At 46.6% G+C, this 27,271-nt stretch overlaps 1 protein-coding gene across 3 annotated transcripts; it reads right to left on the bottom strand.

Annotated features, from left to right (window-relative positions):
* Positions 1–216: 216 nt before the first annotated feature.
* Positions 217–18,030, bottom strand: SP5 (Sp5 transcription factor). Of its 3 annotated transcripts, XM_037398466.1 has the most exons (6): positions 17,440–18,030; positions 15,095–16,914; positions 10,999–11,058; positions 4,291–4,427; positions 2,723–2,800; positions 217–1,694 (listed from the first exon to the last, which is right to left on the bottom strand). In XM_037398466.1, the coding sequence occupies exons 1-2, from the start codon at positions 17,488–17,490 to the stop codon at positions 15,862–15,864; spliced, it is 1,104 nt and encodes a 367-aa protein (XP_037254363.1). In that variant the 5' UTR covers positions 17,491–18,030; the 3' UTR covers positions 217–1,694; positions 2,723–2,800; positions 4,291–4,427; positions 10,999–11,058; positions 15,095–15,861. The 3 variants fall into 3 exon arrangements, with proteins under 3 accessions (XP_037254363.1, XP_037254364.1, XP_037254365.1); XM_037398467.1 differs by lacking the exon at positions 2,723–2,800; XM_037398468.1 differs by lacking the exons at positions 2,723–2,800; positions 4,291–4,427.
* Positions 18,031–27,271: the final 9,241 nt, after the last annotated feature.

The following is a 27,271-nucleotide window of genomic DNA, read 5'->3' as shown; positions in this document are numbered from 1 at the left end:
CCTGCGCAATATCCTTGAGGAGTGGTCATCTGGGTGTCTTCAGGATGAAGATCTTCAGTCTTCCTCCAGTGAACTTTTTACCTCTTACCTCTGCGCAGACTCTGTTCCTCGCTAAACTGGTGACCATGATTTAAAGTCCTTGTCTTTGCCACGTTGCATAGACAACAAGAACTTAGGACCAGATGGCCTTCTTAAAGATAACAAAAATCCAAGGACTTAGCAATTAGTACATCCTTTATGTCAACAATAAGGGTCTTTGGACATTTCCCAACTTTTAGATAAACGTAAGTATATCATTCTTTAGGTAAGTGGCACATAATTCATCATTCATTCCCCCCTTTTCTAGTAACTTTTGCAAATTCTTTTGCAACTACAGAAAATCATCATTCCCTATGATTATTCCTCAGCAACACCAAATGAAACATCGAAGTGATACACATATTAGTATTCCTAAGATTACTACTATAACTGTTCTAGCAAAAGTGTGTTTTAGCCATCCTAGGTTAGGCAACCACAAGGTTAGTTTATTCCATATTTTCTTAAAATCCCATGACAAATCATCTTTGCAATTTCATGCAAAACCCTCGTCTGTTTCCATATTTCCTCTAAGTCAGTGGAAACCTTTCCACTTTGATCTATGTACATGCAACAACTAGTATTAATAATTGTACACACTCCTCCCTGAGCTGCTAATAATAAATCTAAAGGCATTCTATTTTGTAATACTACTTGTGACAAACTAGATACTTCTATTTGTTGAGCCTTTATTGCATCAATTGTTTTATCTTCTAAGTTTTCTATTATTGCTGATATATTAACTATGGCCTTTTCCAACTCACTTACTCCCAACCATGGGATAAACCATTGGGCAAAGCTATGAAAAGCACTTGGTCTTTTTATCAGGGGGTTTTCAACATCTTGTCTAACTTTCCGAACATGATTTCTCAGGTACCCTTTTGATAAGGAATCATGCAAAGTCATATTAGGAACTACCGCTCCCAATGTACATGTCCCCATCCAATTTTTTGGTAAAACTTTTCAAGCCATATCATTGCACAGCCAGTACCATCCTTTTCCTTCCAGTACTGGCCAAACTGTAGAATTAACAAAAAGTGAGGTACCAATATCTAAAGTTGTATTGCAGACCATTTGATTCCCTACATAAGTTACAGGATTACAATCTAATTTTCCTTGTCCTCTGGGTGGATTACATCTTTGTACACACATATAGTATGATTCCTGAATCTCAGGACTATCTATCTCCAATTTTAGAATTTCATCATTTTCAGTATTCCAAGCAGTGTTTTCCCAAAGATTTATCCACGATTGATTCCTAGGCAATGAGATTCCAATCAACGATACACCTTTTCCCCCATGTTCAGGCATACAAGTACATATCCAAGAGTCAGTCTTATTCAAAGCCTGAGAGATACTTTGTACCAATGATAAATGTCCATTTTTGTTCCATAAGGTTAAATTCAAATGGGGCAACAGTCCTATTATAGTCATGATCTGAAGAACTGTAGTCCTGTGGGTCCTGCCGGGATGATGGCCCATGATTTCTCAGGAGCCTTCTTTATCCGCGAGTAGTGAATCCAGGCTGGTTGTTCTCTTATCTTGATGGCAGTAAAGGTCATCAGCAGTACTTGATAGGGTCCTTCACACTTTTCTTCCAAAGGTTTTCCTGAAAAAGTCTTTACATATACATAGTCACCAGGTTTAAAAGAATGAGTTGGTTGGTCTAATCCTCTGGCCCTAGTCCCCAAAACTTGTTTATTTATATTTTGCAATTGTCTCTGGAGGGCCTTCATATATTCACATAAATATCCTTCCCCTAACTGAATTAAATCTTCTCCCGCAAATTGTAATTGGTATGGCCTCCTGTATAATATCTCAAAAGGGCTCAAATTTTCCTTCGTTCTAGGTTTGGTTCGTGTTCTTAAAAATGCCAAGGGAAGAGATTGTGGCCTAGTTAAATTTGTCTCTTGTCCTATTTTAGCTATTTGTTGTTTGATTAAATGATTCATTTTTTCAACTTGTCCACTTGCTTAGGGCCTATAAGGAGTGTGTAACTGCCAATCTATTCCTAGTATTGCACTCACTTATTGTGCTATTTTAGCACAGAAGTGTGAGCCTCGATCAGAAGAGATTGTTGACGGGACCCCAAAGCAGGGGATAATCTTGTTCAACAATCCTTTAATTACCTCTTTTGCCTTATTTGTTCCACAAGGAAAGGCTTCTGGCCAACCTGAAAAAGTATCAGTCATAACTAATAAATATCGATACCCCTTTTTTCTTGGGAGTTCTGAAAAGTTAAACTTGCCACTGCTGTCCTGGATAATTCCCTCTGCTAATGACTCCCAATTTTATCCTATTTGCTACACTGGGGTTATTGCATAGACCATAGACAAATTTCACATTGCTGAGACACCTGTTTTATTGTAGTATATAAACTGTGCCCTATTAGTTTCTGGTTTAAACTTTTATATAACGTATCAGCTCCCCAGTGACTCTTATTATGTTCAGTTAGAGCTATAGCCCATGTCAAATTGGATGGTATCACCATACAGCCATCCACTAGATAGGCCCACCCATTCGATTCTACCTTACCATTCATATCCTGAACTAGCTTTAATTCTTCCTTAGAACAATTTGGTTCGTGATCTGTACTTATAGTTTGGATTTTACTGTCTGGTATGAAGGATAATTCCTCTTTTCCCACCTCCTCTGCCGCTCGTTTAGCTTCATGGTCGGCTAAGTGATTTCCAATTTCCAAATCCGTGTTTCCTCTCTGATGTCCCTGGCAATGCATAATAGCAACCTTTTCAGGATGTTTTACAGCTTCTAGTAATTTCAAGATCTCTTCTGCATGCTTTATCTGTTTTCCCTGTGCAGTCAATAGTTCTTGTTCTTTCCAAATTGCCCCATGTGCATGGACTACTCCAAATGCATATTTGGAGTCTGTCCAAATATTTATCTTTTTCCCTCTGGCCAGTTCCAATGCCCGGGTGAAGGCAATAATCTCCGCCTTCTGAGCTGAGGTTCCGGGAGGTAATGATTTAGATTCAATTACCTGTCGAACGGTTGTGGTTGCATATCCTGCTTTACGCTGTCCTTGTTTCACAAAAGTACTTCCATCTGTGTATCACGAACTGTCGGCATCTTCCAAAGGTTATTGGAGTAAAACCTAAATCCTTTGAGCTCGATTCACTACTTGCTCCTTCAATACCTACTTCTTCACTTACATTACTATCTGGTTGTACCAGAGGCAGGGGTGGAGCAAAACCAAAATCCTCCATCCTTTCCTCCAGTTCATCAATTTTATACATCTCTGCCTAATACTACATGCCGAACAGCACCTCTTCATTTTTCCTGTGCTACCCTTCTGATCCTTCTCTATTGCTAACACTAGAGGGTCTTGTGGAGCTAAGTTAATGCCACAACCCTTTTGCCACTCCGAGTGATTCCTCAGAGTGAAAAACATGTCTGCATACATTACTTCATCCCATTTTCCTTCCCATCTTAAGAATAACATTAATTGCAACAAAGTATTATAATTCAGTGTCCCATTTAAGGGCCACTTTTCCCCACCTCCTAACTTATATAGAGGCCACCACTGATTAAAATACTTGATCAGGGTTTTCATATTTACGCATCCTCCAGGTTGCCCTCCTATTTCCTTCCAATGGCTCAAAAAACATCCTAAAGGGCTCTTTCTTAATATTCCACCGCTCTGTTTCCCCCCCATAACACCTTAACTGTTACCCCAACCACAAATCACTTTAATCTCACTTACAGCTTTCTCTTCCTTACCCCAAAGTGTCCAAACCTTACAATTGGGACATTAGATTTCTTGCCCCCACCGTATATACAATATTTCTTTACACCATATACACTTTAAAATGTGTAGAGGTTTACACTCACCCTTCGGATGCTTAAGACAGTATTCACACACCCACACTCATATCACACCTGATACAGAAATGCTTTTACATTTACAACATAAAATAAGTAAAACAATATCAGTCCTATGATTATCAATCCTATGTATATGGATTGGCTCCAAATCATCAAATGTATTTAGCCTTCAGACTAAAACACAAATTCCTGATATTAACTTAATATCGAAACAAACACCAAATCAAATGTATACCTGCGGTGCTAGCTACCCGGCATACGCCATCCTGCATAAGTATTTAACAGTCTTATGTCTTACAGATAGTTTTACAAACGGACCGGTCCCCAAAACCAGAAATATTCCCAAATACTATATTCGAATAAAGATAATACCTGCCGCTCAGTAGGATGGAGTCCTTGTCTGCTCCTGCAGTGATCCAGATGAGATGAGGAGCCCCTCTGGGAAAATCCCAAGGGTACTCTAAGGAGTCCCCACTCTCAATGGGTCCCACAGCCAAGCAGAGGAGGTTCTGGGTCACCAAATTGATTTAAAGAATCAAGTGAAAGATGAACAAGCCATGGTACAGAAATAAAAGCTTAGGAGTGTCTATACCAAGTGAGGTTTTTTTAAAAAAAAGAAACAAAACGTAGGGGAACTTGGACCTATGCTCCCATGAAAGTTTCAATTTGCCGCAAAAAAAAGGCTTGAAATATGCCAGTAATTCCCATCAGGTTTATTTTCTCGAGTCCCCACTGCCACCCTCCGCCCCAGAGCAGGTGCCCGACGGCGCCCCGCCCCCCGCTCCAGTGGCAGCGCCCCCGCTGCCCCGGGGGTCGCGTCACCCCACCGCCAAACGCCGGGCGACCAGCTGGGCCAGCGACACGTCAGGTACCTGCCTCCAGCCGGGCCGGGCCCTGGGGCAGGCAGGCGGGCGGGCCGGTGCCGCCCCCAGGCACAGAGCTCGGCGGGGGGCGCCGGGGGCTGCGCTGGCGGCCGGACCTGCCGCCGTCCCGCCGGGGGCGCGGACCCGCTGGCGGTGGGTGCCGAGGGCTGGTGCCGCGCGGCTCCTGCGGCCGGAAAGGGCCAGGCCGGGGGGGGAGCCGCGGATGCGGGCCTCGGGGCGCCGTACGGGCCCGGGCGCTGGGGGTGACCGCGGCACTGGGAAAAGGCGCCGCTCTGCGCCATCCCTCGGCGTTACGGGGCACCCAGGGGAGGCCGGAATGGTGCCGAAGCCTCCTTTCAGGGCGGGTATAATCCAGCCGCGCAAACGGCTATCAAAAGCCGTTGCAGACCCTCAGAGTGTAAATCCAGTCACAAAGGGATGAGCCAGATCTGTGATGGATCGGCCTATCTGCGACTATTAAACACAACAAACGAAATGTGATTCCAGCTCAGGAAGTTTCTGAAGCGCTGTTCCCCATAAGCTGCGGGGCCATGCCAAGGGGAATATCTGTTTTATATATGCCTTGTGTTTAATCCACTTTCCTTAAGCATCTGTTACTGGAAAACAGGCTCCTAGGTTAAACAGACCTTTGGTCTGGCTCACAGTAGTTATGCATCTCCATTATGTTTACCATTTCCCCCGAGTAAACCATTTCAAGCTTCTCTGTTCCTGCTTGCCAAGGGAAGCCGTGTGTAGCAGGGACGACTCCTGCATTCTGGAAGTCTCTACTGGTTATCTGGTTGGCTCCTGGGGCATGTGCAGTTCTGCAGCTCCCTTAAGGCCTTAACACACACATGCTCCCAAAGGCACTGAAATGATTTCAAACAGATGTAGCTGGGACACTGAGAACATTATGGTGGAGTGGGCAAAATACTCTGACCCCAGAGGCATGAACCAGAGCCCTCCTAAGAAGTTGGAAAAAGCTGCATCTTGGTGGAGAGGTGTTAATAAAAACCTAATCACTGAGGCCTGAAGGTCCTAACTATGCTGTTCTGTTGCCACAGGCCACAAAAACTTCTGGGTGCTAGCCGTGTTAACTAACATGCCACCTATCCCTGGGTGGGTCCTTAGGGCTGCCCCCCCATCTTTCTGTGAACACTTTCAGCTGAAGTGTTGCTTATTGCAGTCAAGTTCAAAGTGATTTCCTAATGACTTATTTTAAATAAGTTTGGTAAAAATAAAAATGTGAGAAAAGTGTGACTTCACACACACAAATGTTAGAATTTACATGTGGGATTCAAATTGTAAAAATCCTTGGTATTAATCATCATTAATATAGCTCTAAATGCATCTCACTAACAGGCATTAGTGATATATTCACATTACTTGGTTAGGATTAATAGACGATTTGCTTTCTGATCAGCATTTGAAAAAATGTTGCACCGTTCTAAAAACAAGTATTCTTTTTTGTCAGCTGGACTGCTGGTGACAAATCTTTTTAAAAATTCTGATTTTGATACCAGATTTTAACTTGTGCATAAGAAACTTCTATACATGGAAAAGAAGAACAGAAAGTCAGGTTGGCCACTTAAGTTTGTCTCTGACTGATGTAAGACTTCATGGCTTAACCAACAAGAAGGCTATATCCTGCGGGCAAAAATTCAGATGAGACTATTTTATGCTTTTGATTTACTTTTTTGAATAAATGATGATAGATAAAAGTGATATCACTATAAAAAAGTGCTGTGGAATCAGCAGCAAGTCAAGAGGTTTGCCTGCTTTGATTAAGGTTTTTCATGTGGCATTGAGGTGGTAGGAACTCAGTCATTTCTGCAGTAGGATTTCATGAGAGAGACTGCTCTTGCTGCTTTTGAGATCAAGAGCAATACATCCAGGACATATTAAAGATGGTAGATTACATAGTCTATTAGTTTTAAAGGGGTGAGGCATGCCTATAATTGGAGGTAATTTTGGTTGGATCATTTATTCTATTTTATAAAATGTGCTTTGTTGTATGCTGTGGTTTCTTCTTACACCTTTTAAATAGGAAGGAAGGTGTTCAAAACTGAAATAACAAATAATTAACATACAATTGGCATACGCTCCACAGGTAGAGGCTCTGCTGTGATTTAACAGTCTGGCCATGGGAGCAGGATGAGGACTGCAGCATCCCTAGACTATTGCAACGCAGAAGAAGTTGTGCAAAGAGGAACAACAACTTACCCAGAGGCAATAGCAGTTCCCTTTAAGGATAACGATCCTGTTGTCAGAGTATCCTGTCAGCTCAGGGAAAATAGGGCCGCATCCCAGAGCATCCTACCTGCTCTGGGGTGGCTCACATCCCTGTAGGGCACACAAGTACTGCTGCTGTTTCTGGCAAATTCCATGTGCCCATACCCCAAGCTTCCTTGCAGATCTGTACAAAAACCACGGGGAATCTAAGCCTACATCATCATTCTAATTGTTTTTACCACCATCTCAGTTTTTCATCTTTGATAGTGTGTGTATCTTAATTAGGAGCTGGTTCTCAAGTGTATTGAAAAGCAACAGAACAAACCAAATAATTGTATAATTCTGATACATAATTCAGAGTACTGAAAATATCTAATTGCTGTAGCTTATTAAAAACAGGCCTAAACTTACCTTCCTCCTTCTCCTTTCTTGAACATGCTCAGTAAGTGGCAGAGGTTCTAACATCTAGATCAGAATCCATATCTGAGTATTATAGCTGACACCTGACACCTATTTTAAATTAAGTCTAGGATGAATGAGTGCATATAATAAAAAGACAAATGAGGTTCTAATGTACTTAGGCACTTTATAAAGAATTATTTTAATGTAACATACTATTCTGCTTTAGTGGCTGTTTAATATTTAATATTTCTTAGCTGATTAAGACTGTGGTTCTAATGAGAAAAATAATTGCATGGTAAAACTAGATGGTAATTCCCACATTTAAGTCTCAGTGATTTCAGTATTCTGCAATCACTGTATTTAGCTTAGGAAGCTTTCTTCATGCATACTATTTCAAGAATAGTGTAATTGTGCAGTGATTTCTTTTTTTGGGCACAGGGGAGAAAGCCAGCTCCATGAAGGCAACGCAACAGCTGCATACTGGAACACCCTGCAGAGAACTTTGGGGCTGTATCACAAACTCCCATGAGTTGGGTACAGAAACTAGGGGAAGTGAATCAGCTAAAGGCTTCTAAAAATTCTTGCGTCTTGTGTCTCCCCTTTGCATTCACAGAGAAGGGAACTAGGACTCTTTCTTGGTGTTGATATTTGTGAGCCTAAGCAAATGTGGCCCCTGAACAGGAAAGGTTCCCTAGCTGCTTTGTCTTGTGTATCATGAGTAATGATCTTCAGATCCATGAACCTCTTTTTTTCCCTTGTGGGAAAAACTTTTACAAGATTTTCCTCTGATTAGAGAAAAACACTTCCCTGTAGGCTGCCAGGATGTGCTGAGCATGTTTAGTGTTGTTATGTGTATATTCAAGATCCCATTGGAGTATCAGAGTTACAGTTCCAGTGTTTACATGCATTAACTGAGCTGCTCTGGCCAGTTTTAAATAGTGTTACAGAGAAACTGCTTCCCCTAACGAGATTGCTCATGGTTCTGGCCTCTCTAACTTAACTATTCAAGCACTGAACATAGCCTTGATTACAGTACTTTGCAAGTAGCTTCTCAGTGTCATTATACAATTTATTCAAGCATTTTATTAAGAAGCTCAGACATAGCCTTAGGTCTCATGTAGGCACGTAAGAAGATTTGGTTAATATTTTGGAAAATATAAAAGTGTAATCTTTGCCTTCTTAAAACTATTTCTTTCAGTTCTTTCAGAGCAAATTAACAGAAGGAAGTCAGTGGAGCCACACTGCTGAAGGACCAGATAATGCTGAGAAAAATAGACCTCCTATACTGGGCTACTAAGGTGAACAAGCAGAGTTTTATAGTGTGTGAAGTAAGCAGATGTCGAGTGTTTGGCTGTTCTTCACAGGGTTCAACAAAAACAACGCACTACCACTATTGCTGGTCAGAAGGAAAGCAAATTATTTAGATATGAGGGGAGGAAATGAAGTGGTTTCCATGCTCATTTGGGATTAACATATGGTAGCTGAGACCACCTGACATTCTCAGGCTGTGTTATCTTTCCTGTCTAATTTTTAATGAGTGAATAGCACACATTTCCCTCTCTCTTCTTCACATGTGCATCCTAGACTTGTGGAGAGCTGTCTAAAATAAGGGGGAATGTGGCAATATGACTGACATCTCCTTTCCACACAGATGAGAGATCTGCATGTGGAGATCACAGGCACACCATCTGATCCTGAATAAAGCATGTGGGATATGACCCCAAGTGAAGATACGGGCTTTGGTCTAATAAAATTTCTTTCAACCTGCTTTGTAATTAGAGCCTGTTTTGAAAGTGTGCTCTGTGATGGCTGGTTCATGTTAAAAAGGAAAATGACAAATGTTTTTGGGTAGTATATAGGTTAATACTGGAACTTTGTTTAAACAGCTCAGTACTGCTATAAGAACAGGGACTTATGGATAATGGGAATATATTGTTTTTGCAGACAATCCTGCCTTTTAAAAATACAAAAACATGGGCACACACTATTGTTTCTGATGAAGCTGGTAATGTGGGTATTCGTAAATAAAATAAAAAAAAAGAAACATTTAACTTGTGAAAAATATCACAGTTTACAGCATTTGAGTATTATTTTTCATTTTAAATACAAGGAACTTCTAAAAAACCGTGGATATCTTATTTTTCATTTTCCTCCTTGTGGTTCATCATTCCTCTACACTAAATGCTATGGTGATGAAATACTCTGTTCAGGGCATCTCAGTCACTGTGACAGTAAAAGACTGTGGTTCAGAAAATTACAAATGTAAAAAAGATTGCCTTTTATGATAGGATAGCTTGAAAGGAAGGGCAAATTACGATGTTCCCTCAGGTGAGTTACTTGTTCAGTATTGGCATCAATGGCTAGCAAAAGCTGGTGACTGATGCCCTAGAGAAGGGGGATTAAGATGAGCTAGATGGAAGTTCCTACCTTAAGGTGAAGGTTACATTATATTGTTAAGCTAGAAAGAACAATTAAATCCAAAGCATAAGACGTCTGTGCTCACTTGAGGATGAAGTAAACCAGGCTTCACTCACATGCTGCTGCAGGCACAATTGTGCCAGTCATAGGGGAGAAAAAACTGTAACCCTTAGCTGAGACATCTGCACCAGCAGAAGACTCTATTGTAGATGCAGCAGGACAGACAAGACAGCACTTTTGCTGGTACAGCTTCGTTTTTATTCTGGGGGGGGGGGGGGGCAGAAGGGCAGGAGAGGAAGGGTCACTATGGTGATGCACACATGGCTTCTAGTATATGATATTCCTACACTGGTAAAGTGTTCCTTGCTTAGGCAGAGCAAAAGGGGTTCAGCTATCATACATTGGATTATTATGATTTCTTTGGTAGTTCGATTAGATGAAAGGAAATTCTAGCTTTACTACCACTAATGGTGAAATCTGAACCTATACAGAGACTCTGTACAAGGCCTCTGCACTACTGAAGAGCGCACTTTAATTGTTCAGCAACTCAGTTCACACCTCAGTGCGAACTCGCCACTTCTTCAAGAGTTCCTGGCCGCTACCTTCAATACATCACAGCATGAGATTCACTGCATAGCCACCTGCAAAGGGGATGGACCCCTACTATGCCCCTACACGCCCCATGAGTGGGTATGCGTAACTTTCTCAGTGAGCACACAGGATTTGTACACAGCCTTAGGTTGGGCTCCTGTTAACACGGCTAAGCAGTGATGTAATCACCAGACCTGGGTCAGGGACGTGCTGGGATTTTTTGTGTAGCTAGGTAAATGTGTACAACAAAAAAATTAAGAGATGATGAGAAGAAAAACAGGATCAATGGCCTCCAGGTTAAAGGCCAAATCTCACTGTCCCTAATCTCTCGGTGACTTGTCACAGTCACAAGGTCAAAATACATGTTTTCTTTGGGTTTCATTATCCATAGTGATACACCTATATGACTTGAAATTAGTTGGGAGTAAATATTAACAGGGAATAATAACCATAAACTTAATTTAAGACCCTTTGAATTACACACACTTCTGCTGATTTTTTCTGATCAAGACTATTCATTCAATCAGCTCAGGGCCTTGGATCCTTCTTCTCTATGCTGCACATTAACACTTACCTGATAATTGTGACCCTTTGCTGGTTGCCGAACACTTCCAGGTCCTTGGTGGCTTGGGCGCTGTTTAAATACAAAGTTATTGAAGATACCTGCCAGGCAATCCCTTTGGAGAACCAGCATTGCTTTCAAGTTCATTAGTCTCAAAGACTTGGGGACCCTGTTTGGTAAGTATTTTCAAAAAGTTTGGCAGGAAAATCTAAGAGGTCTTTGAGTTGGCTCTATCATGTGTCAGAGCAGAATACCCCACATCTTTACCAGAGGATTCACAAAAATCTCATAAAAAGTGTAAAATAATTGGAGGGAAAAAAAAAAAAAAAGATTCTATAGCAAATCATAAGATCTGACAATAAGTTAGGCATAATACTTTTGTTCTCACCACTCAGTGCGGGGGTAAGCCGACAAGACCTATCAAATGTTACAAGGCTTATTTAAAAGTGCCTTGATAATTGTGTGTCTACTTGCACAGAGATACGGATTTACTCTATGAACTTCTGAGTGGTCTGCTAAAATTCTTTAATATCACTGAACAATAAAATGTATCTTTTGTCTAAGGATTTCAAGACATCAGCATTTTATATTGCCTATTTCTTCAGTATTCAAGACTGATGTTAGATACAGGTGAGAATTCACAAGTTGAAATAGTTAAGTTGTAGTTACTTTAAAACTTAATGCAATCTCTAAAAAATCTGCAAATAATTTAAGATTAAATATTTCTTTTAAAAATTACATCTGTAATTTAGTATGGAAGGAATAATTACATGGCGATGGTTTTAGGAAGGACACCTCCCAATATATAGTTCAAAAAACCCCTCTATCCTACTTTTTCGGTAATAGTAGTGAGGAGGTATGAAACATTACTTCATAAATTTCTTGGGAGTATTACAGTGAGAACCTGGTCAGTTAGGACCAAAAGGTAAATCCTGCAAACTTCTCCTGGATGCAAGTCTTAATCCATTTGTCCCTTATAATTTTATTAACAAAACATTAAAAAACCCCAACCCAAAACACCCCAAAACTATCTGGAAAACAGTGTTGGTTGTTTTAATGTTAAATGTTCTCTGCTTAAAAGTTTGTCCAAGTGTGAAAGTCGCTTTTCAACACAGAAAACATGCCAAATCTCAAGTTTTTAAACCATATCCCATTTTTTTTAAAGATTAATTAATTTGAATTAACTACAAGATGAATTAGTTCATATATGTGTCTATTATACCAATGACATTTAAGATTTAAAATTCAGAAATGAATTGACCTTGAGCAGCATATGTACTCAAAATGTATAATTAAAAAGAATATTAATCATTTAATTTGATAAAATGAACAGCTGTTCTAGTTGATTGGAAACAGCTAAAAGTGTAAAATGTATTTTATGAATGCAAAATTAAAAGTTAATTTTATTATAGAGTGCAATTTGCCAACTAGAAATAAATTCTTGAGATGTAAGCAATATATTTTTGTAACGCTGTACCCATACATCAGAAAGGTCACATGTGTATTTAAATGCCATATTACTATAAAAGTTTAACGATTTCAATTGAAAAGCTATCATATGATTTAGCTATTTAGAGATGAATATGAAACAGCTATGATGGATATGCCTTCTTTTTGCAATGAACTGTTTAAAAGCTTTGGAGAGAAATAATGTTTCATTTAAAAAAAATTATGTTCTAAGCTGTTACTTTTACTTACCTTGTGTCATAAATCCCTAATTTTCTGGGGGGCCCCCCTTCTTTTTTTTGGTACTATTCTTACAGATTTATTTTCATTAGCATTTGATATTGTGGGTTTTCACTTAAATGCATCTCTCCCTCGTGACAAGTATTTAACTAATTTTGACTGTAATATTTTTAACCTGTGCACTTTCATGCTTTAAATGTAGTTATTATACAGATGTTATACAAGGTGCATATGCTACAATGTGCCACTGGTTGTGGTTTTGTTTTGGTTTGTTTTTTTAATCAGATACCACCACCCCCTTGACATGGTGCTGGCACTGCCTGGGCTATGGTCTTTTGCTTAAAACCTAAATTACTTGCAGGCTCACACTTAAGTGAGTGGTAAAACTTTTGCTATTTCAGTACAAGTTGTGTCTTGAGGAATGAGTAAGAACACAAAACAGTCTGGCTAGACTAGACAACATAGATGCTGGGTAAGTGCAGTTTGTCACCCAACTGAAGAAAAATCTTTCCATAATGGTCCAGCTTAGAAATCGTTGTATCTACAATTATCAGGCTATTTTCTGCTAGGTGCATCTGCTCTAATAGAAATGGTTCTCTAGTTCCTAGTCAGGCTAAACTTGTGCCAGAAACCATCTAATACATTGCTTCAGCTTACATTGATACTTAATCTTGATCTTGGCACTTACTTAGCAGTGAAAAGCCATTACTGTGTGGCAACATCCCAGTCCATTACTCTGTCCTGTAAGTGGACCTTTCGTACTTTGGGATGCTGTTGTTTCTCCTCTACTGCTACCAACAAAAGGACTTTATGCTACTGTCCATTTTAAGTAGGTCTGATCCCAACACAGAATTGAAAGACTATGTAATGAAACAAATTCTCTTTTAAAAGCACTCCTAAATTCTGTAACTCTACATTCTTAACGTAACCTAGTATCAAAGACAGCAAGCAAGCAGGTTGCTGCTGTAAGCCATGAAACACTGCAAAAGGCAGAAACATTATGTTACTCCTTATGACATATTCAAATCCTGTCAGGAGTAAAATGGTCTGCGCTTTCATCTCAAAGACCTTTTTTGACTAAGGACTTCTGGATCAGGTCCATCAGTTATTTCCTGCATCGCTGTTGCTCACTCTGGAACACTAAAGGTATCTTCTACTCAATATCCTTCAAGAACATGCTTCTAGAGCCTAAAACTTTAGTAAAGGAATGGTAACCAATGAAAGCTAAACTCATTTCTCACAAGGCTCCCTATAATAGGACAAGTTATAGAAGATTCTTCAGTAGTAAAGAAGATTATTGCTTGGTTATTAACTCAATAAATTGACCCCAAGAATATGGTGTGGGAAATTAATTCAGAATCATAAACATTGAAATATTGTTGAGGAGCTGTACCATGGTAAATGCCCGTTAACTTCTCATTATTTCAGATGTGAGGGTTCTGGTGCTGTTGTCTCATCTCATTATTTCCTGAGATTCTTGGCAGTATTTGACATCCATACAAACACATCAGTTTTACATGTTCTGTCATTACAAAAACATTTATCAAGCTGCCACTTTCCCTGATTCAGAAGTGCATGGCAAAGTGTATTTTTATCATTATGGTTGTGCCGAAGCTTGTATGACAGCTGCCACCAGAGGAACCCATTTGAGTCTGAATGGTTCCGGATTAGTCCCAGTGAAGTTTTGATGGCACTCTTATTTGGCTGTCTCATTAGCTAACCAGAAAGTAAAGTTGATGTGGTAAAAACATGAGGAGCAAATAACATATTCCCTATGTTAAAATGCAAAATTTAGCAAATTACTAATTGGGTTCCTCATTTGTTTGTTCTATACAAATTTCAGTTAAAAAAAGAAAGAGGGGATAGCTACAGTAAAAAAGGTCATTATTTTGAAAGAAATTTGCCAAAATGAATGTGTGCCTGAACTCATACTCACATGGTGCCCAGTGAGACACAAGGAATCCTACAAGCTGTCACTGCCTACCAAGTAAACACAGTTTTGTGCCAAATACCTTCCCCTGTGCAGGAAAGCAACTGCCATTTTGTCACACTGGGAGGATAACAAGCATCTCCCCCTTACATTCTGCACTTTTACAGGAAGTTAGCATATGGAAAGCATGTTTTGGCTGTGCCAGCCACAGGCAGCTTCGGGCCAGTAATGGCTGGCTATCACAGGCCTAGACCTCTCCGAGAAGGGGGAATTATTAACTTTCACTACTGCCCACCTCTGCTCAAGCACGTTCCCCAGCCTGCAGTACCGGGCCTGTACGCTCACTCCCAGCACCGGCACCATGCGCTTCCCTTTTCTCTCACAGCTTCACGCATAGGAAACAAAACGAAAATAATTTCAAAAAAGACAAACAAACCCAAACCAACAGGCCAACATCAGTGCGAAGAAGCTAGGGATTGTAAACGTGTTTACCATGAGCAGCTCCCTGGTCGCCGTGCGCTGAGCTCCACTTGACAGCGGCGACGAAGCTGGGCCCGGGCCGCCACCTCAGCGGCCGCCGCCTCAGCAGGAAATGGCGGGAAGGAGGCGGCCGCGCGCGGAGAGGGCGGGAAGAGCCCGGGGGACGATCAAATGAAACCGACGCGGCGGGACCGTCCCTGCAGACCCCGGTGTTAACGTGTTTATTTCACGCTGCAGTCGCGGGTCGCTTTACAGAAATATCTCATGCTGGAGCCCCGCACGGGGCCGAGGACGAGGAGAGAGACACTCGTACTCAAACAGAACTATTAAATAACCTGTACAACAAAACTTCAGTCCTTTCCCCTGAAAGCGCCGAGGGCCGGGCCCCGGCACGGCCGCCCCCTCCCCGGGCGCCCACAAGCCCCGACCCCCCCGGCGGCCCCGCTCCCGCCCCAGCGGCCGCAGCCTCCCCCCAGCCGTGGGGGCGGGCAGGGCGCCCGGCCCGGGCGCGGGGCGAGCCGCGGCGGCCGCGGGGGCCTGCGAGCGTCCGGTCCTGGGCCTGAGGGGCCGCGGCTCCTCCCGGCACCGCCCCCAGCCGAGCTCCCGCTCGCCGGGCCCGACGCGAGTCCGAGGGCCGGGCCCCCCCTTCCCGCCGCCCTGCGCCCGGCTGCCGGCCCCCTCAGCGCAGGTCCCCGCCGCGGCGCGGCTCGGCTCGGCCCGGCCCGGCCCGCGGGGGCGGCGTCCGCCGGCGGTCCCGATGCCGCCCCGCCGCCCGGCGGTCACAGGTCGCGGCTGTCCTCCCGCTTGACGCCGTCCGCCGCCGCCTTCAGCTTCTTATTCTGGTGGGTCTTGACGTGCTTGGCCAGGTGGTCGCTGCGCATGAAGCGCTTCCCGCACTCGGGGCAGACGAAGCGCTTCTCGCCCGTGTGAGTCCGCAGGTGCCGCTGCAGCTCGTCGGAGCGGGTGAAGCTCTTCCCGCAGAAGAGCCAGTTGCAGACGAAGGGCCGCTCGCCCGTGTGCCAGCGCAGGTGCGCCTTCAGGTGCGAGGTCTTGCCGTACACCTTGCCGCAGCCGGGGATGTGGCAGATGTGCTGCTTCTTCTTGCCCGGCTCCGCCTCCGGGGCGCTGCCCGCGGCCGACTGGCAGTTGGGGCAGCGGCAGCGGCGGCACCTCCTGGCCGTGGCCGCCAGGGGAGACTTGGTCTGCAGCAGGGCGGCGATCTGCGTCTGGTACTGAGCGAAGTCCGAGTGGCCCAGCACCAGGCTCCGCGGCAGCGCCGCGGCCGCGGGGAAGCGGTGGCCGCAGCCGCCCGGGGCGCCGGCCTGCTGGATGCTCCACCAGGGGATGTCCTCGGGCGGCGGGTTGGGCGAGAGCTGCCGGCAGGGCTGCGCGGGCGGCAGCAGGTTGGAGTAGCCGGGCGGCAGGGCGGCCTGGGCGGCGTAGGGGACGTAGGCGGGGGGGCAGCTGGACGGCAGGGCGGCCATGGAGGAGGGCAGCATCTTGACGGGGGAAAACTCGTAGGGGTAGGAGGGGTCCGCGGGGGGGGTGAGGGGCAGTTCGTGCGCCCCCCCGAAGGAGGGCTGCAGGTGGTTCTTCTGAGGGGTCAGCCCCAGGCTGGGGTGCGGCGGCGGCAGCCCCCCCGGCGAGTGCGCCGGCATCTCGCCGCTCCACGGGTGGAAGATCCTGGAGGGGGATCCCAGCGTCGGGTCGTAAGAGACCTGCAGGAAATCCGAGGGCGCCGCGCCCGGCTGTCCGATCCGGCTACAGGTGGCGGCCAGAAGAGCCAGGGGCGAGTGCTTGGCCAAGTCTGGGGAGGCGCTGGGGGTGCGGTCCTGCGCCGGAGCGGGGGGAAGGAGGGAGGAGAGCGCGTTACTCGCCGCCCGCGGGAAACTTCCTGCGCCTCCGCCCGGCCGCGCCCGCCCGTGCGCGGCCGGGGGCTCCCGGGGGCGCCCCGCCGCTCCCCCCGCGCCCGGCAAACTTACCGCAAACGGCGCGCGCCGAGCGGGCAGGACAGGCCCGGCTCCCCCGCCCCGCCCCCCGCCCGGTCCCGCCCGCGCACGGTGCCGCCGGCCCCGCCGGGGCTGGGGGCGCCGGGGAAGCGGCCGCTGCGGGCGGAGGGCAGCCCCAGCCCGGAGCTACCGCCGGCCGCCCGGCGGGAGGGGGAAACTGCCAGCCCGAGGAGCCCGAGCCCTGCCTCCTCGGCCCCGCGGGGGTCCCCACCGACCGCTCCCGGGCCACCCGCGCGGTGAAGCCCCGGGAGGGAGGCGGCGGTTGCCGGGCGCCCCCGCGCAGCACGAGTCGCCACCGTGGGACGCGGCGCCGAGCGAGCCGCCCCAGCCCCGGGCGCGGGTACCGACCTGGAGGAAAGCCTGGAGGGAGTCGTTCCGGAGGACAGCCACCGCGGCCATGGCTACTGCGCTCGGGGCGAGAGGAAGGCGCCGGGGCACCGCCGAGGCATGGGGACGCCGAGGGGAAGACGAGGAGCTGCCCAGTTTCCTTCTGCCTCTCCCTCTCTCCCCCTCCTTCCCTCTGATCTGCTCGCCTCCGTGGCTGTCCCACCCCCCCCGCGCCGCGCGATCTCCGCGGACTGTCTGACTGCACCAGGATCACCTCCAAGAATTTGATAAGGACTTTGCTGGGCCGCCAACCAGTCAGAGGGAAGATTTATGGCTTTGAAGTTTGCCGCTACCCAATCATCAAAGAATAGCGGCTCTTTCAGAAGCGAAAGCAAATCCTTTGAATCCACAAAGCTCCTATGGTGTGTTTGTTGGTCTGGATAAAAGAACTGATTATTAGGGGGGATGGGAAGGGAGGAGATAAAGGCGGGACAATTAATGAAGTAATCACTATGTGGGAAATGTATATACACAAATAATTGGATTTTCTTGATCAAAGGACCCCTTACCGCCTGGAGACCCCCGCATTGGATGTGCAAGACGCTGGACACCAATCCCCACCCCCCCTTTTTTTTTTTTATTGCAATTAAGGATTTGTGGCAGAGCCCTAAAGTGGCGATGTGTCTTTTGTTATCGCCCGAGAAATTTGCCTCCGGATTCCGCTGATAGTGTTTAATGACTCAAAGTAACAGGAGCACAACGAGTTCACCTGATCGGGGCTGGTCGATCCCCAGTCGTAAAACTTCCCTGGAGTAATTGTCGGTGGTTCCTCCCCGCTCCCTCCCTCCGCCCGCCCTCCTCCCGAGGCTGAGGGATATGCCCTCGATATGACTCCGCAAACAACCGCGCATTTTCCCCTCTGGTAGCTGGGTCTGGTTTCGTTTCGCTCCGCCGGCGCTAACCCCGCGTCCCCTGGAGCTCCCGGCGCGGAGCCAGGCGAGCGCGCCCCGTGCTGGGAGGCGGGACGGCGCGGTGCCACCGGCGGCAGCGCTCCCGCAGGCGGGCACACCGGCAGCGGCAGCCGCGCGGAAAAGTTTCCTCTTCCCTAGCGGGAGCCGGGTGTAAAAAACCTAATTGCTTTACATGAAGAGAGGAGTCCCTCCTGATGGTGCTCCTGGAGGCGGGATGCTGCGCCCCGCGGCCCTGCTGAGCCTGACCGGCCTGGGCCGGGGCGAGGGCGGCGCCGGGGGGCTCCCCGGCAGCGGGGGCGCTGTTACCGGGTCTCCGCATCCACCCCTCGCCCACCTCCTGCCACAACGCCCCGCTCGGCCCCGAGGGCTCTGGTCCCTCACTTTTCGACCCGTGTGTGCACACAGATACATACACCCGTGTGCGAGTGAAGAATCCAACCCGCTCTGCCTTCGACCACGTGCGAGGCGATTCCCCCGGTAACCGGCACCGGGCACATCTGGGTCACGGCCCAACGCCACCGCCTGCTGCAGCGGCCCGCGGGACCCCGCACGGCGACGCGCCCCCCCCCCCCCCCCCCGGGGCCCGCTCAGCGCCGCCCTCCGCCGGGGGCCCTGGGAGCGCGCTGCTCTGCTCGCCGCTTCCCCATCTGCTCCCAGGCCAGCGCGATCGTGCAAGCCGGCCTGTTTGGCCCGGTACCAAACGGGGACGCCCAGCTCTGCCTTGGGGGGGGGCGGGCGGAGGGTGCCCCTTCGGGCAGATGCCGGCTAGCTCTGCTCCTCCGGCGCTGTTTGCCCAGGTAACTCGATCCTCCCCGCAGTCGCTGAGTTCAATTGTATTCGCACCGCCACCGAAGTCTCTTTAAACGCCAGCACACAGAGATCTTTATCTGGCTTTCCTGGGGAAACAATCACTGTCCGCTCAAAGACTTTCAAGAGTTGTAGGGCTTGAATTAGATCGGTTTCTTTGAAGGGATTAAAGTGCCAAGTCCTCTCCCATGGCTCCATATTGAGTCCTGGGGAGAAATAAAAGCTCGACCCCGTGTAACACTGATCCCCTATGCCGCAGCCACTTCAAGCAATTCCCCAGCGCCAGGTAACCGCCTCACCCGGTCGGTGAGCGGGAGATACGCGCTCCGCACCCAGCGCTCCCGCCACGCACGGATGCACCGAGGCAGGGCTCGCCGCTGCCGCAGGGACCCGGCCGCAGCCCCCGGCCCGCCGTGCGGTTCCCCCCTGCCTGCCAGGGCGCAGGGGTTCGGCGCCTCCACCCACCTCACACGACCATCCGGCGGGGGCTGCGCCGCGTCCACACGGGACACGTGGGGGACGGGGAACCACGGCAAGCACCGGCCGGCAGCGGAGCCCGGGGGCCCGCCCGCGGCCGCCGGGTGCCCCGGGCTCACGGCCAGGCTCCAGCCGCGCCACTGCAGCCACATCGGGGCAGGAGCGCACCCGCCTTCCCCGCGCCTCTAAGCCGCAGCCGGGGCCGAGGGGAGACCCCGACGGAGCGTCCGACCCGCACCCCCGCGCCCCGCAGGAGCCGCAGCCCGCCAGGCAGCGGAACGGCGGCGCTCGCACTTGCGTGGTCTCTAAACTTCCACATTCCCGAACTTGTGTCAACCCCGGACTCGTACGAGGTGACCGATTTACTTCCTACCTCGCTTTCTGTTAATTCGTTTTGTCTAACAACTGCCAGGAAAGCAATCTGAACAACATTCATAAACGAAATGAGAGTCGATAGGTAGTTCTGGAGACACCGAATGTCCCGAGGTTCCCCCCAACCTTTAAGGTACGTTACTTCCCCAGATATCTCGATGAACCAAAATGATTTGCCACGTTACAAAAGAGTTAGTGGGAAGCTGGGTAAGTTTCTATACAGATGCCACACTAGAAATGCCATAAATCTGCATCCAAGAAAGCACATTACTTAAAAATCGAGAATAATTTCTCACTTCTGGAAGAAACCAATGGGCTGAATAATGAAACGTTGCAGTCATAATTTTCTGTACAAATAATTAGTGTTCAAACTCGGAGCATTTCAGCCTCCTGAAATGTATTCTTAATGAAGTGATGTTCAGAGCTGTCATTAAAAATGCAGGGCTGGAAGATCAAAGTACAGTATTTATTTTAGAAATTTGTTTCAGTTATCAGGAGATACAGGTATCAAGGCCAAATGTCAGTTCAGTTACACAAAGCACTATTTCCACGAGAAACGGGCTGCCGCCGCCTCCCAGCCCGGAGCCGAGAGGCGCGGGGAGAGGGGCAGCGCGGGGGCGGCGCGGCCGGGGCCGGGGGCCGCTCGGGGCGCGGCGCTGAGCAACGCAGCCCGGCGGGGACCCCCGCCGCCGCCCCGTGCAGCCCGGCGGACGGAGGGGGCCGGTCCCCACCGGCGGAGCTGCCGCGGCTGGAGCGGCGCTCGGGCCCGCCGGGAAGGCAGCGGCTGCGCCGTCGGGGCGGCGGCCGAGGCCAACGCGGGGCCCGGGTACGAGCCGGGCTAGATCCTGAAGAGCTGCAGTCACGGGGCCGAGGGTCGCAGGGTCCCGGCTCCCCCAGCCCCGCTGCCTCCGGGGTCCTCGCCTGCTACAGAGGGTGGGCAGACCTCTGCCTCCCTCGCGGGAACCGACCCACAGCCACGGGGCAGCAGGGCGCGGGCTGCGCCGGCTGGATGCTAACTGGGGATTCAAAGACAGTGGACATAAAACACGGACCATACCATCTTCACCATCTCCACAGACAGGTGCCTTCAAAACCAGGGCTTTTCACCAAAGTGACTCTCCCACCATGCACGGCTCTGTGGACCCTGGTCTGAATGCGGGTAGCAGAGAAAAAAATATTTGGGAATAACAGCTTGGGGTGCTAGCAGTCCCCTCCGTGCTCTCCGCTGCACCTCTGCCTCTTGGGCCCTGAGCACCCCATCCCGGAGCCTACTCTGCGCCTGTCTCCATGATGGCTCACACTGCCACAGCCTCCCATCAACTCACCGCCCAGGTCCTCTCGTGACACCCCCAGTCCCTCAGCTCTTCCAGCAGAGCCATGAATAACCCAGGGAGTCTGGATGGGCTCTGGCCACCTGCCTGCCCCCAGCTTGGGGTTCTAGGGCTGCTGTAAATTAAATACTGCTCTTTAGCAATTGTGACAAAGAACCAGAAAACAGAGCATTTTTAAGCGAACAGCTGCATTAACCTTCAGCCAAGCCTCCTAGTCAAGTTCTCCATGACAGGGTGGCAGGCATTAAACCTGAACAGGCTTTAAATAAGCTTGCTCCAAAAGGCAGTGTCTTCACACCATCCCTCATTCTGTCCAGTTTAAAGCCTTACTAAAAGAAACAGTCTGTCCACAGCAGCAAGAAGTTTCACCAGAAGGTAGATTAACTAACCCATGTATATAGCTCCAAGCACGTGTGGATACGCTGCCATCAGTTCTGAGTTACGTACCATTAATATTATTATTCTTTACTTCAGCATATTCACATTATGGTAGGCAACATGACTGGCATAGTAAGAGAAGTCACCGGTTCCTATTTTTAACATGCTACTGTATATGGCTTGTTTACTAGCTTCAGATTACCAACGAACAGCTTTAACACAACTATACGTCCTAAATTTTATCAGAGCTTAATTTGAACATCAGTAGATGAAAATAAAAGAAAGATTAAAAACTGCTATGGCATCTCCTGCATTTTTCTGTGCATAAAGGAAAACCAAAAAACCCTAGGCAAGATCGGCACATGCAAAGGCATATTTAGGATTTAAAGGCTTGCCTCAACATTTCCCAGTCTAGGTGTGGATTTCACAACGATTAATAGAGGATTTCCCAAACTTCTGAAAGCTGAGCCGCCCTTTAAGAAAAGTAGAACAAATTTCATGCCTCACTACGGTTTTACTGCCTGTTGTCAAAGGTTTAAATATCTTAATGTATTCATCTTCTGCTCCTTCCTTGGCTGGCCCTTTGTGACTCCTCCTCCTGCCTTAGGGAACACTGGTGAACATTTTTGGATATCCTTCCTCCCCTTGCTTCCACCCTTTAAAAAGGAGTCAGACTCTTAACGGTATCGATATCGAAAGTGTTATTCTTGGCTTCACTTGGAATGCCTGGGACACCTTTCAGTTCAAAATGATTGTTTCAAACTCTCTGGAAACGCCTTTTTGCCTCTGGCATACACGGCTGTATTTTCTTCACCACTCCAATAGCTAGAAATGGACTTTTATAAAATGGAAAGCGAGCCAAGACTCTGGTGAGCAGCTGAAAAGGATCTGCTGTGTGCACCCTGCTTGTCCTCTCATTCTGGGAAACATTAGGTAAAAAAAGCCTGTGTATTTTTGGTGGAATACATCTATTTGGGGAAGAGTGGATGGGAACCTTTTGTTTTATGAGTATAGATACATACAGCCACTCTTTTCTTGCATTGTAATTATTCAGTATGGAGTGAAAAGGTAATTATACTGTTATTTGCCTCCTTTTAACTACAAACAGTGTATTATCTAAAAACTGGGACTCATGGCGATTAATTTTAGTTACTTAGTATATATTTGTTGACAAATTAAACAGCTGTCTGTGACTATACTGCTTTAAAACTGTATAACTGTGTTTAAAACAGCACAAAGTTTGGCCAGAAAGATCATTGTTCAGCCTACACATACATATTGGATGATGGTATGGCTGCCACATCGCTATCAATTTGACTGAATGGATTAATCCAACACTGCAAAAATACACCTGGTACAGAAAAGATTAAGTATTGTGTAATGGTAATATTTTTCAAGATTTCAAGAACCCCTTTTGAAGTAACCCTTCTTCAATGATTACTGAACAAGAGCGTAGAAAACATCCATAATCTTACTTACAAAATACAAGTGCTCCATAGAAAGACTTCAACAACTTCAGTTTAGCTGGGGGGGTGGGGAAGAGAGACAGGAGGAAAAATCCCAATAGTGGGATTGTGAGGGTCAAACCAGGGACACAAATATGGGACATGACTATGGCATTGGAGGTGTGTTGGGTAAGAGGTACTGTTTTCACACCAAGGGAAATAATCTGAAGATCTTCTCTACAGACCCTCTTGGTATAATGCTTTTAAGGCAGCTTGTTCCAGTGATACATAAATGCTAGCGGAAGGCAGACAATGCTTGTGCCTATCAACTACAACATAGGTAAGTGTCCCCCAGCATGGGGGGAGTGTTTGAGAGGGACCTAGAAAAGCCAAATTTTTAAATTAAGAGAGGATTTTTTAAAAAATGCCAGTTGTCTTGGCTGCCACCACAGGCCGAGGATCCCAAGGAAGACAGGGGAAAGCTTCACTTAGATTTTTGAAATTACTTATTTTTACTTAGCTGAACATAAAGACTTAAAAACATTGCCCTCATAGACTGACAGAAAAGTCTTTTTAGGAATGCAGTGCATGGTATGTTTCTGGGTCACTTCATACCTTGATCCTTTAAGATAGAATAATACATAAATAGGTAAATGCATAAATTATGTGAACTATTCACATATAAATTTGCTCCCCTCCAATTCTGAAAATAAAAATACCATCAATGACATTATTTCAAATGTATACAATACTTGCATTATGCTTTCCATCCTCACAAAGCTATACAAATGTGAAGTCATTCTCACCACATTCTTATGCTGTAGAGTCAGCCTCCTCACCCTTCTTTACAAAGGGAACAACCATGGCCATACATACAACCACTCCAGGCTTGGAAAGAGGAGCTCTTTGCTTCAGTCTCACACATAGATTACTAGACTGCTCCTCACCGAACACTTAAAGTTACTCCACCTCAGCTCAAACCTCAGGAGCACTGGCTGAGGCATGTACCTCCTGCCGGTTTTGGCCATGCCAACCCAAAGCAAACAATCCTAATCTGGAAATAAATCACATTTCACTTCACTCTTCCATCAGCCCCTATTGCTCTGGGGCAAACAGCTTGACCAGCTGTTTGAGAACCCAGACCAAGAAGAGGCGAAAGGATATACTTCTCCAGGACAAGGGTGTCAGCATGGCCATGACTCGTACTCCAGTCCAATGAACAGCATTGTTTTTCTCATGCTTCTCTAACCTCTGAGATGGAGGGCAAAAAGAAGTGACCTTCAAATGGCTACACTTTTTGGGTTCTCTCCCTCAGTAAATCTCCCATCCCTATTTTTCCTACTACATGCAGGAAACCCCATATTCTACTAGAACTGAGCTGAGAGAATCACAAATTACATACAGAAGAAAGAATGGTCCAAGGTGAAGGACACATAACGCAGTAAAATGGAAATGTATTCTTAGCCTAAATGACTTACTCCTTATACTGGGGAATGAAAGAGAGACTACAATGAAAGAGAGACCAAAAAAAGTCGCAGTGCTGGGACTCCAATGCTCAAATAATACAGCTCTACCTGATGAGCGACTTTCAAACCCAAGTAAGTGGATTCAGAAGAAATCTGTGATTGACAACAACTGACTGCTTTTTAGGAGGCCATGCTAAACCACAAAGAACAATTTCCCAAATTTTTCATCTTAAAATAAGAAGGTCTGGAGAAAAAACAAGTGCAAAGTCATGCAATTTCTTCAGTGTCATCAGAATAACTCCATACAATGTTGTCATCCTTATTCATGCACCAGAGTACAGGGTCAAAAACTAATATTCTTTTTCTGTCAAAATTCTTACAGAAGTCAGTGGAATAGATGCCCATAAAAACTGAACCAGGCTCATGATTTGCTAGGTTTTTTTTCACTTCCATTGCTACACATGCTAAATGTACTTGGCACATGGAGTGATTCAGAAAGAAGCTGCTCTATAGTGCCAATGATTCTCTTTAATGATATATAGTTATCAGTTGATTTATGAATTTCTCCTGCCTGTTCTCATTTACTTAGCTCTAAATTAAGGGTGAAATAATTTGCATTCTAGAAGTAAAACAGTGTTTATAAGAGAACAGAGTAATCAAAATCCCTCTTAAATCAAGTTTTAGAAAGGGAGGTTAGAGGTAGTTCCAGCAATGTGCACAGCCCTGTCCATCAAACTCTACAGCAAAGACTCAAGAGAAAGCATTACATTTCCAGTTTTAGCTCATTTTCTGTATTAGTATAGCATTCCCTTATCTCAGGAATTTAATATAGGAAGAGACAAAAGGAACTTTCTGTCTCAGCTTTCTGATACCCTGATGACCCCTCCTCCTGGGAGATCCTACAGACTGTTAATTTAGATACCATATGCCTCACTGGTCATCAATTCAGTTGCTGCGCTCTATTTTATAGCCCTCACAGGGATTTTGATCACACTATCTATAAAACTAATCACTTCCTCTGTTTACTATTGCCCTACCAGTCAGGCAAGCCCCAGCTGAGTGGTATTTTCTTATACATACTTTCAAATAGCAAAATCTAGTCAGCTTTATTTTTTCCTTTGGTATATGCTGCTCCACTATCATTTATACACTATTTGCAGTGCTCAAAGAAAAGCATAAAAAACTGGAAAGCAGCAGAGGAGGGATGTAGGAAAGAGGAAACAGAGCTGTACAGACTTTGAGCTACCACCACTGGTCAGATGTCTGGAACTGGGAGGGAGCAGCTTGGAGACCAGGACTTGTTACGTTACAGCAGAACTTTGCTGACATTCCCTCAGTCCTTTCACTGACCAGGATCTGAGCTCCTATTTGTGTGTCTTATAGGGTGGATATATTTGATCTCCTTTTCCTGTGCAAGTCAGCATTCTGGGAGGGGTCAGAAGCAAAAGGCTAACCCTCTAGGTGGAGAGGCTGAAAAGGGAACCTCCGAGCAGGCACCACAGGAGTGCCGAGACTGGCTGGAGAAGCTAAGAATGAGCGTGGACTCATACGTCAGTGCTGGGGTCACTGGTAGTGAGAATACCAAGATGAATGGAGCAGTTCACTCTGCTCTGAGTGATTGATTGAAGCTGTTTTCATCTCTGTGGGATGTTGTTTTTTGGCTAAAACAACATCTCACTCAGAAGTCTCCTACGCAGGCATATACAGCCTCTTCTGACACTCAGCATGTAGATACATTCAACCTAGGTAAGGGGTGGAAACTTTATGTCTCCACTTCCCTGTTCTCTCCTGCCACCAGTCAGTAATGCAATTATTTTTCACAGTTCACCTTTCTTTTTCTTTTTGTAAACTTGGCAAGTTTACCAATGACAGGGTATGTAAGGAAGGAGAACAGCACTCAGGTGTGTGGGGAGTATTCAGGACATTTTTCTGAGTAACAGGAGTGCAGCTGTGGAGCTGGGGGAAAATACAGGAATTGGATCAACAAGCAAAATCCTGGGACAGCCCTGAGTAAGAAGGTCAAACTGTGCAGTGAGTGCATTCAGAGGAGCTTTACTCAATGTGAGCACATTGTCTTTAAAGCATTTGTCTCCTCAACTCCTCTATAAAGAAGTAGTATGTTGTTATTCCATTCTTACCAAAGGAAACACAGAGAGACCACGTTGTCCTATGTCACATATTAACCCTACTGAAGAGCAGGGAGTTGGACTGAGCAGCCCTACTGAAGAGCAGAGGCACACACCTTGGGACCACATCATATATGTTCCACCCTTACAAAATCCAAACTCTTTTCTAAATCCCTCCCATCCCTGATTTCATGTCAGTCTGTTCTGGCACTTGTACACCTTCTCAGCAACTTTGAATTATGAGCAGATATTGATCTTCCTGTGGGACAGACAGTTGAGGAGTAAAGCCCAGACAACCTTGGGCAAGCAGAGAGGCAGCAATGAGACTGCCTGGAGGCAATTAGGAGACAAACATGCAGCCTGTGCAAGTACAGCAGTAAGCCAACATACCCACAACACATATATCTCTACTTTTCCTGGTGGGTGGTGATTAGAGCATATGATAAGTAAAAAACCCAGAGCTAATATTTTTGCTTTACA

This window comes from Falco rusticolus, chromosome 8, assembly GCF_015220075.1.
Source record: "Falco rusticolus isolate bFalRus1 chromosome 8, bFalRus1.pri, whole genome shotgun sequence".
Classification (NCBI taxonomy): Eukaryota; Metazoa; Chordata; class Aves; order Falconiformes; family Falconidae; genus Falco; species Falco rusticolus.
This window is presented reverse-complemented; position numbering and strand designations above follow the sequence as displayed.

Coding starts and splice junctions, on each gene's coding strand:
- SP5 (XM_037398466.1), bottom strand. CDS start 17,490: ATGGCCGCGGTGGCTGTCCTCCGGAACGACTCCCTCCAGGCTTTCCTC. Junction 16,915..17,439: donor CCCTCCAGGCTTTCCTCCAG/GTCGGTACCCGC, acceptor GCTCCGGCGCAG/GACCGCACCCCCAGCGCCTC.